We start from the raw sequence: 10887 nt of genomic DNA, 5'->3' as shown, positions 1-10887 counted from the left end.
CCCCCCCCCCCGCCCTGCCCACTCCGCCCCTATCTGGGACTACATCCTGCCAGATGCTGTAAGATTCTAGCATGGGTGTGAATCAAAGGGGAGCTTATCACAAACACAGATTTCTGGGCCCCATTCCCAGGATTCTGCTGCAGAGGTCTGGGCTGGGACCCAGGAATCTACATTTTAACCCGCACAGGAGTTGAGGAGTAAATTGGATACACATTGTTATACCCAAGTGTTATAATTTCTGGGACCACTTGTTTGCAGTGTAGTGGTATTAAGCATTACTCAGGCCTGAGCTGCTGGGTTTCAGATGAGGTCTTTGGTTACCAGCCTGGTCAGTGCCAGCCTCATTATGGTTTATTTACTTGTTTTGGCATTTGTGGATTGTTCATGCATTGTAACTGGACAACTGTTACCAGGTTCATTTCAACACTACCTCTGCTCTCTGGTCTTTTTTGTAACAATATACCAGAGCCCTGGATAAAATCTGTGGGAGTAAAGTAGTATCTTCATGTGAGGTAAATCCTTTTTTTTTTTTTTTTTTTTTCCTCCAAGAGTAACTATTTATTGCCTTAAAGAGTTTATGTGCTGAGTTCATTTACTTAAACGGTCTCATCACTAGACCAATATATATTCCAACCAATATAGGGTTGGAATGTTTGTTTCTGTTAATCATACAGTGAAATTTAAACAAAACATTGCTTTTCTCTTTTTCAAATTTACTCTGCCCAGAATTATTTTGGTGGAAAGCTCTCTGCTCAAGGGAAAATGCCTTGGATTGAATATAATCATGAGAAAGTTTCTGGCACAGAATTCATAATTGACTTTCTGGAAGAGAAACTGGGAGTGAATTTAAACAAAAACCTTGGCCCTCATGAAAGAGCCATCTCCAGAGCAGTGACCAAGATGGTGGAGGAACACTTCTACTGGTGAGTCCCCCGGGCGTGCTGGGTGAGAGCCCAGGGCCTGTCCCCAGCCTTTGGAGGAAGCCCAGGTTCTGTTGCACTTCTCAGATACTCCCCAGCCTTTTCAAAGTTCTCTACATTCTGACTGACTTGGGGTCAAAGCTGTGACCATTAAGTGTCTAGGTCTCTAGACCAGGGGTAGACATTTTCTGTAGAGGCCCAGCTAGCACCTCTTTTAGGCTGAGCAGGCCGTGGCTCTATTGCAGCTGCTTAAACTCTGTCACTGTGATGCAAGTCATGGACGACGTGGAGATGACGAACGTGACTCTGTTTCGCTAAAGCAGTGAAAACACTGACATTTGAAATTTCATTTAATACAAAATGTTATTCTTTTGGAACCCCCCCCCACCCCCCACTATTTAAAAACGTAATATCTTCCTAGCTGTGGTTTGCTGACCCCTGATCTCATTGAGGTGAGGAAGGGATTCCAATGGATTCTGCCCTTTACTACCACAAACTGCCGAATTAAAACAAAGTTACATCAGATACCCAGAGGAGGGAACAGAAGACTAAGTCAGGATAGAAGTCTCAGGTGAAGTAAATTATTCAAGCTTTGTAAAATTATTGCCAGTTTTCCTGAGACGACAAGAGCTTCTCTCGTGTTCCAGAAATAAACTGCAGTACTGCTTTCTGGGTGTCTTTGCCCCGACTGGCTGGCTCCTAGGTTGTCTTCCTTGTCTGTGTTGATGAGTTGTCTGTGTTCTGCATGTGGCATTGTGCTGGCTGTGACACGTGAGTTAAATAGGTGCGGTTCCTCTTGGTTTACAAAGTCATGGTCATGCGGGTTTTTTTTTTTTTTTCTTTTCCCTTCATCCATTTTCTGGAGTTTTTGTACCTTTCTGTACACTCCAGTGGATAAGAGAAGTTTTCTCTCTGATTTCTGTAAACTTACCTTGTTCCAAAGGTTTTATTAAGAATCATGAAGCCCACTTTTTTTTTTGGCATTAATTGTTACTCCTGGGTCACTTGCTCACGCAGTAGTTTTTACGTCCTCCACTGAGAGATACACTCAGCGTGGAGATGATTAGACAAGTTCTTCCCCATTACCTTCCTATTTCATCAATTCAGCTCTCTTTCTAAATGGAAACTTGCTGTCCCCTGTCTTGGATTTGAAGTGACTCTCGACTTCTCTTTTCCTCTTTCTGCTTGCAGTTCCTGCCCGGTTGATTCCAGGGCAGACCCGAAACAACCACTTCTCTTCCCCCTCTCCTGCGGAGGTGAAAGGGGTGGGAGCAAGGGGGAACCAGGCTGAGAGTGGAGGCAGGGGTGCCGATTAGCATGGAAGTCATCATAGACTCCTCTCCCGGAATGAACCCAGGTGTTTTCCTTTTGAAACCTGTGAAGAACCGTTGGACTTCCCCTCTTAAAGAGTGCAGGGGTTGCACGATGGGCCAAATGGATGACTGCATGCGGTGTGCTTAGCCTCAGGGAAAAGCCTGTGGCACAGAGCCCGTGTCACTTGCTTGCCAGGTTCTGGTCCCCACTTTGCAGCAGTTGAGGGAAATGAAGAAACAGCACAGGGCCACCCTGACCCTCTGTGCCCTCTTTTGATGCAGCCCCCAGAGAATCTCATTTGATTGATGTCCCATTAATGCGGAGAGCTGTCGCTTTGTGAGCTGACTGAAAGAGGCTGAAAGTCACCTTACATTTTTATTGTACTTTTGCTACAACCGTTGGATTTTTGTAGTGGTTCATAAAGTGTATATTCCAGTTAGAAAGGCTTTGATCCAGCGAGATTCCCAAGTACCACCTGTCACTGCTTTTTGCTCTGGGCGTGCAGATGTTTTATATGTTTGCTCCCCGGTAGAAGTTCACCTTCTGCTCTTCCCTCCCCTTCTCTCCCTGCACAGGCGCCAGCTAATACTTGATGGAGGCAGCTCTCGGTAGGGGAGGGTTGGGTGTGGGCTGGGAGGTGGTACCCTGATGGGGACGAATCTGAATTTTATGGACCATAAACACCCAAGTGCTTGGGGAGTTGCTTAGGTCATACGTAGACTCTTCTAAGGATACTTTTGCTTTTCTGATCCACTCTTTAATTATAGTGTATGGTTTTTTTTTGGGGGGGGGGAGGAGGTTAGCTACTGTTTCTCATGTGTGCCTCCTCAAAGGTTAATTTGAGGAAGAAATAGTGAAGGTAGAAGGTCAGGTCTTGACTGAGATACAAATATCCAGTGAACTTGCAAAGACAAATGCCTAATTCCTTCAATCCCCTTTGGTCCCTACCAGCAGAAGGAAAAACAAGCCTTCCTCTGTTTCATAAGGTCTCTTAACCTTTAGCCATGTTCTCGCCTTGAGGAGACCTCAAACGGGCTTTCCCGTGAGCTCTAAATCCCAATGGAGAAGAGACCCCTGTCGCTCCGGTAAGAACATGCCTGAGGCAGAGAGTCTGTGGACAGTCTTCCTCAGGCTCCTCTCCTTCCCCTGTCTTGTCTGAGGGCCACACACAAGATGTGCACCCGTAGAAACCAGGGCCGGCCTAAGGAATGGCCCATAGTATGTAGGACAATACTACAAGTATGAGCTTTTCATGAGAACTTGATAAATCCTGACACTCAGCAAGCTCCAAGGCTGTGTCTGTATTTACAGCGGTGGAGGGGAGGAAATCAATTGACCCAATTTGATTCAAACTATCTGAAGTTTTCAGATACGTTTATTTTGGTCTGAAACTATAAAAGTACTCCAGGTATGATGTTCTGAAAAGCAAAGACAATGGCAAGCTGGCATTGTTATGTAAATACCATCACATAATTCTGAGGCTCTGCTTCAGCGTTGCTCAAGTAAGCACACTCTGCTATCAAAGTGGGCTTTCTTGCACTTGAAATCCATACAAGCATGTCCAACTTGCATTATAAAACTATTACTGGACATGAAGAAGACAGGTTTTTATCCTCTTCGTTCCACTGGATGCTTACGTTAGATCCAACGCAAAGAAGTTGGTATAAAGGGAAGTATGAGAGACACGTGGTCAAGTCAGTGGAATGGCATTGAGTTTTGGTAACAGACACTGCAGCTGCTTTTGTATGAGACACTAGTGTGTTAAGAGTCTTCCAGACCCACAGGGAAGTGTGCAGGGCACTGTGGTCAAGCCATCTAGTCATCCCACTTTGACCCGTTAAAATAGAGGCATTAGAACAGGGATTTCAGTTTTTCTTCTAGGTTGGCCATGATTTTTAAATTCTGAGTTTGGCTTTTGGTATAGTTACACTGATTGGGGGAGGTAGGATCCTTACGAAAATGACTTACCCAAGATCTTGTCTAAAAGCCAGGAGTCTCTCTCTCTCTGATTACAACTGGGTTGATGTGTCCCCCTCTTCCCTGTTCCCCTTACCCCCATTTTAGATGTAGCGAGAGGTCCTGTTTGGAGGGGCTTAGAGTCTAGTGCCTATGCAACTCGGTGAAGCCACAGAAGCTGGTCGTATGCTCCTGCACCCTCATGCATGCAGAAGACAAGCAAAAGATGACAGGGATGTAGCAGGACATGGAGAAAGCCATCCTCTTGGTCAGGAAGGGCACATGTAAAGACTCACTCATCAAACGGTAGTTTGCTATGGTGTGTAGTTTCCCACAGGTTAATATCGTTTCTGCTATGGGCAAGGCCTCATGTTAGGTTATAACGAGAGATATCTTCATGGAAACAGCAGGGTCAGTTCTTCTTTCCTGGCCTCTTGAGCTCCTTTAAAAGTGTTGAACAGTGTTTATTCTTCTGTTCCGACTAAGCTAATCAATCTTCAAAAGAAACCTTGACCCCATTTTGCAGAAGAGATCAGATACATCAGTTGCGATAAAGAAAATGAGTATCAACTTCTTGAAAGAGGTTCTCAGAATGATGAATTATTTTAATTGTTCAGCCTAGTCTAGTTTCCACATTGGCCCTCCCTGCCCTCTCCAGTTAATGATTCATGAATCCTTGTGCAGTGGGCTTCTTCCCAGTGGAGAGTGACGCAGACCTCAGAAGGGAACATGTCAGCCCCTTCTTCATTCTTCAAAGGCATTTCTCTTTTTCCATCTTTCTGTTTAAATATTGTCACCCCATAGAAACACTACTTGGCAGTAGCTGGCTCAGAAGTGAAGCTTTTTTACATTTCAATCAATAGTTCATTCTTTCAGTAAACTTAATGAATGACTACTTGTGCCCAGGCTCCATGCTGGAGGGGGTGGTGGGGAAGCAAGGTGATCAGATGCTATCTCTGTCCTCAGGTGACTCTTAGGCTGGGGGAGACGTTGAGCCATCCTAATGGTTGGTGCTGGGGTAGAATTTGAAGAACTGAGGAAAGGCAGCCAGCACCTGCTGGAGTGATGAGGGGAAGGCTTCCCAGAGGACACGGTGTCACAACAGAAGCTAGGGACAGTCAGAGTGGTGGGTGAAGGGGCTGGGTGGCAGGGGAAGATTAGGATATCCAGGCAGAGTAGCAGCATACACAACAGGATGAGGCCAGAGAGTGGCCAGACCAGGCCTGGGTCAGACTGTGGGAGCAGGGCTGGTGTGCAAGCTCAGGAATGGGGAGTTCATGAAGGACTCTGAGAAGCAGTCTGATATGACTAGATTTGTGTTTTAGGAGCTCATTGTGGCTGCCTTGGGGCAATTGGGTTTCTGAAGGGCCTTGAAGGGATGTCAGGAGACCTGTGGTGGATGATGTGCTAATTGAGTTGGAGAAAAGGGCAAATTCACAGGGGGGACTGGCTGTCAGGAGTGAGGGACAGAGAGCAGTGAGGAACAACACCTGGGATTCTTTCAGGTTTGGGCGAGGAGAAGCAGATTTGAAGGGAAGGAAGCTGATGAGTCTGATTTTGGAAATGTGGGTTTGCAGCTCCCGAGGACGCCTCACATGGATCCCTGGGTGTCAGGACAAAGGTCTGGGCTGGGTATGGGTTTGGGAGTCATCAGTTTGAAATCGGGGTGTGAATTAGATCACCCCACAAGTGTGGAGTAAGAGGTAGGAGGAATAGCGATGAAAATCTCAGGAATATGCACGAGGGGGCAGGAAAAGCAGTAGAAACCGACGTAAGCTGAGGGAGGGCTCTTCTATGAAAGACACCGATAGTGCCAGATGTTGCAGAAAGCTCAAGAAAGATAAATATAGAAAGAGTCTTTATTTGGATTTTGCAAGAAGGAGGTATCGTTGATTTGGAGGAGAGTGGTTTCCGTCAAGTGTCAATAGTTTGCCAGAAGCTTGGTTATGGGAGGAGGTGGATTCTTGGTTGTAATGACATGGAAGCATGTGTAAATGAGGTCTGTTGCCTGCAATGATTGATTCAGGAATCTGTGAGTTACCCATTTTCTTCGGTATTCAAAGTTTGTACCCACTTCACAGGGGTTGACCCTTATAGAGCCTGCCTGGCCCTCTGCTTCTCTTCCCTGACACTGGCCTACAGTATTGGGCACAGGGAGTGAATGAGGAAAGAAACCAAGAGCAGGGTGGGAAAGAGAACAGAGGAAGACCAGACAGTTTCTCGGGTTACCTCTAGCTATAGACTTCCAGATCAACCCATTGTTCCTTTTACGGTGCCCTGCATTCAACACGCTAAGGCAGGAAGAGAACCTTACACCATTGCATTGGTAGGGTTTCCTACCAGCTTAGCTGTGTGACCTAGAACAGCTGCCTCTTCCAACCCCATCTGCTACTCGAACCCAGTAGTCATCCAAAGCTCTCTCTCCATCACTGCATCCTCATCCTGTGCCCATGCCCCCATTTCCTGCTCTATGGAGGAAAGTGAAGTCACTAGGCAGGAACTCTGAACCTCTCTGCAGCCCCTCACGTCTTGCGACACTTCCCTTCTCTCCATCTCCAAGAAAGCAGTGTCTCTACTTCTCACCAAGCTGGCATTTTTCCAGCCTGGCGTTTTCACCTTCTATCTTGGTCCTTGAACTGTGGATGCCCTATTACCACTCCTTACCCTAGAAACTTCCTTAGGTGACCCCTTTTCCTCTGACGGCTTTAGAACTCTCATTGATATGCCCTCACCCACAAATTCTCTATCTTGAATCCAAACCTGTCTCCTGAGTTCTCAACCTCTGGATATTCTCACTTGGGGGTTCCATGGGACCTTCAAATGCAACAGCTTAATGCATCTTTCATCACCTAAATCTGTACCTGATGTGTGCCCGCCTATAAAGGTTAATGGCATTATCATCCTCTCAAACCATCAGCCTGAAAGAAAATACCTAATCTCTCCTTTTACCTAATCCATTGGTCAACAGACTCTTTTTCTCATATCTCGGGGTTTCTCCTCTGCATTCCCTGTACACCCCCCACACCCGCCCACCACCCCTGCCATTGGTCTAGTTCTTGGGTCTTGCCATAGTCTTCTAAGCAGCCTTCCTACCGGTGGTTTCTCCACTTCCATCGACACATCGATTACGTTTCTTATCTGCTTAAAATTTTCGGTGGATAAACTTTGCTTCCAAAATAAAGTTCAGCACCCTTTGTCTCAGGCCTGTCCGTATCTGGTCCTGGCCCACCCTTCCAGCCTCTACTCTTACAGGCTTCCCCAGGCCTCCTGTATCCCCTGGCCAGTGCTCTTCACACACACTCCTTCTCTCCCTCTCCCTCTCCCTCTGCTCTGCCTGGTGAGCTTCTGTTCATCCTTCAGGACCAATTATGCTTATCATAAAACCTGTGTAATTTGTCTACAAAGAAGGTACTTTTTTTTTTTTTTCCAGATCAACCTGTCAGTGTAGAGCCACCATATTCCTCATTTTTACTCTTTAGATGCTTCCTGGATGCTATTACCTGGTCACACTTATTGGGATAATTTAGTTTTATTCTCAGATCACGGACTTGCAAAATAATCAAGGATGCCATAGCCCTTTTATTGCATTTCAATCTAGTACAATTAGAATCAAAGTGCTGAGTTATTCTAATGGAATGTGAGAATGTATACCTTAATAACTGCAGGTGTAAAAAGAAAAACAAATAGGAAAGCATTTAGTTTTCATGTTTTATAAAGAGTTTACTAGAGTAAATGTGAGATTCTTTTATGTCAAAGGATCCATTGACTGCTCTGACTGTACATATTCGTTACTTACCATTGCAATGTACTTTTTCCTGTTTTCAGCAAAATCCATTCCCTGACTCAATACTTTATTTTGAGAAATTTACAAAAAGAAGTACCCAAAGCTTTCTAACAAGATTTCTAAGCACTTTTAAAAAGGTACTAAAGAAGAGTTATGGTTACAGTACAAAGGGTATGTTGAAATTGGCTGTAGGACTTTTCCAGTAAAAATCAGGAATGCTTAAAATTTTTTTACAGAAATCTTCTGTTTCTTCCTTTTGTAGAGAAAAGAAGATGGGAAAGAATAGAATTATATAAAATGATCAACATTTAAGGGACTCTGTTTTTCTTTTAAAAAGGCGAGGTAGAAAAGTAGCTATAATTTATTACGATTCCTTGTGTTCTCTCTGCAAACATATTTTTCCAAAGTGGCCATCATTGCTCTGTCAACTAACACTAGGAGTAGAGATGACTACCAGTATATCTTTTATTGCTCATTATGGGGAAAAACTAAAGTATCTTATGTCTCTACTCTCACAGCTATACTTTTCTCAGCCTTCAGCAGGAAACCGTTTTAATTTCTATCTACCAGCTTTATTAGCCGTAGAAACAGTCCTGCAATTGCACAAGTTCCAAGAACAAAATCAGTGTCGGCCTGAGTATTGCAGCCAGCACACCGCACCGACAGCGGGTAGCTGCTTAGCTGTCTGTGCACAGAACATGGGAACTCCTGGACGGGAGCGTTTGGCCACGAGCATCACCCAGATGGGAAAAACAACTCAACTAAGTTCCTTTGGTGTTTGTGTTCGCTTTAAGAGCCCTGGAGAAACAAACTGAAGCAGAGTTGACTTTCTGGAGAGCAAATCCTATACGTAATATTTATAATTTATATAGTTTATAATAAACATGGACAGGTCTACCTACTCCCTAATCCTCTGTCAAAAAGGCGAAAGTTTTCCTTTTTAAAAAACTCTTGGACTCTGTAGAATATAAAATGCACTCCCAAATTGCACCAAATTACAAAAGTGCAGCTTAATTAATTACCACAGAGCATATACCTGCCTATCCATTATTTAGATCAAGAAAGAGAGTGAAGCCAGCACCGCAGTCACTGTGCCTCCTTCCTGGGGTCCCCGTAGGTACGCACCTAAAAGCCTGTTGTAGTGGGTTTCTAGTATTTTCTGAGGGGTTGCCTCAGAGGAAGCAGAAGCGTGCCTTGGGAGGTGTTGGGGGGGGAGGGGTGAGGGGCGTGGATCTGAGGGCGGGTGCCAAGAGAGGTTTGGTGGCATTGTAGCATGGCATCGTTACCTGGCTTTGTTTTAGTTTCTCTTCCAGACCCGAGGTCTAGGCCCTGACCAGAAACTGTGGTAATATCTGCCATGCACGCTGCTCTTTGTAAAAGCTGCGCTGACTCATTTCCTCCGGAGCGTGCGAACTTCTGACGCACTCCCTGGAAATGGACTCTGTGGAGCTGACATGTATCTAATGCCCGGTAGTAACCTGTTTCCACACAATTCCAGGACGTTAGCTTATTGCCAGTGGGTGGACAATCTCAATGAGACCCGGAAGATGCTCTCTCTTAGTGGTGGCGGTCCCTTCAGTAACCTGCTGAGGTGGGTCGTGTGCCACATAACGAAAGGAATTGTGAAGCGCGAGATGCACGGCCACGGCATTGGCCGCTTCTCGGAGGAGGAGATTTACATGCTGATGGAGAAGGACATGCGGTCCTTGGCAGGGCTCTTGGGTAACGTACCACACCTTCTATATTCTATGTTTTCTATCCTTGCTTTTTGCATGATTAGTAACGCACTGTTAGCGTACTGATTTAAAGTTTTATTTTGGTTGGTTGGTTTCTTTGCTTCCACCTGGAGGCTGCAGTCCCCCCCACCCCCCACCCCCCTCGCCATTTAACCAGATCGCCTCATTTCCAGGAGCGAGCGTCTCTCTTCCCAGTCGCTAGGGCGAGACAGTCTCGTGCGGGGGGACCTGCAAGCAGAGAACGTAGCACGTGGCGCGGCACGGCTGCCTGGCCGGAAACGCCGCTGGCGTCTCCGCGCGTGTTGTGAGCGGAGGGCGGTTCTGGGCAGGGAAGCTCGTTCACGTGTACACAGGCCAGGGTGAAAGGGCTGCTTGTAAGCACGCGTGCTTGAAGCGTCAACTGTGTATCCCGGGGACCTCAAGCTACTAGAAAGGCCGGCGGCGCAGGTTCGTGCACGTGCCCCGAGTCCTTTTTCACGTTTCGCGTTTGTAATCTTAGGCCTCCTCTTACCAGCACGTCGTAACTCTTCTGAGTTTGCGTTCACTGCGCACAGTGGGTCGAACTGTGCTGGGGAAGCCCCTCAGAGAGAAGCCTGGAGCGGCGTAGGTCTGGGCAGCTGAGGCTACCGAGAGTGGAGTTATGTGTCCTTTGTCACCTTGCTGGACACTGGAGGTGGCTGGGCCGATGCGATTCTGTACTGGGCAGAGCTTGAGTCTTAACTATGTCAGCTAGTAAACACGTCATTTGAATTCAGACGCTCCTGTGTGTGAAATGATGGTTTCTCCTGCAGACAACTAGTGCATATAGGGAGCCAAGCCCTCTGTGTGAGTAGTCATGGGACCTAGTCTTATGCGACTGCTTATTTTGCCTGGGGGACATGGGTTTTTATTAACTGTCTTTTGGCCCCCTCCATTCTACAGCACATTGGGTTCCTCATCTCCTCTAGGAAGTGGGGTTTGGGGCTTGTTTTGTTGAAACCCATCTGGTGCTCCAGGAACTGGGGCCTTTGCTGGGTATAACCTGCCCCCTACAGGGTGACTTCACTCTGGCTCCTTCCCTGCTCTGCACTCCAGATGCTCATAAGACCTGGAGTCCTCCTTTGAACCCTGGCCTGCAGGGGGAGGATCCCAACAGCATGGCCAGCTCTCTGCCACCTTTGTCTTGTGGGGGGGGGGT

The 10887-nt window shown here is 46.5% G+C and overlaps 1 protein-coding gene across 2 annotated transcripts in view; it reads left to right on the top strand.

Annotated features, from left to right (window-relative positions):
• Window positions 1-10887, top strand: part of FAXC (failed axon connections homolog, metaxin like GST domain containing) — a 78890-nt gene that overhangs the window by 19694 nt on the left and 48309 nt on the right. For both annotated transcript variants that reach the window (XM_049654046.1, XM_049654047.1), the window contains 2 exons: window positions 727-923; window positions 9473-9696. In XM_049654046.1, the coding sequence (XP_049510003.1) occupies window positions 727-923; window positions 9473-9696 (421 nt within the window). The remainder of the gene's footprint in view (window positions 1-726; window positions 924-9472; window positions 9697-10887) is intronic.

The sequence above is a fragment of the Panthera uncia genome, assembly GCF_023721935.1.
Source record: "Panthera uncia isolate 11264 chromosome B2 unlocalized genomic scaffold, Puncia_PCG_1.0 HiC_scaffold_24, whole genome shotgun sequence".
Taxonomy (NCBI): Eukaryota; Metazoa; Chordata; class Mammalia; order Carnivora; family Felidae; genus Panthera; species Panthera uncia.
Note: the sequence above shows the minus strand (reverse complement) of the source record. Positions and strands in the feature narration are given on the sequence as shown.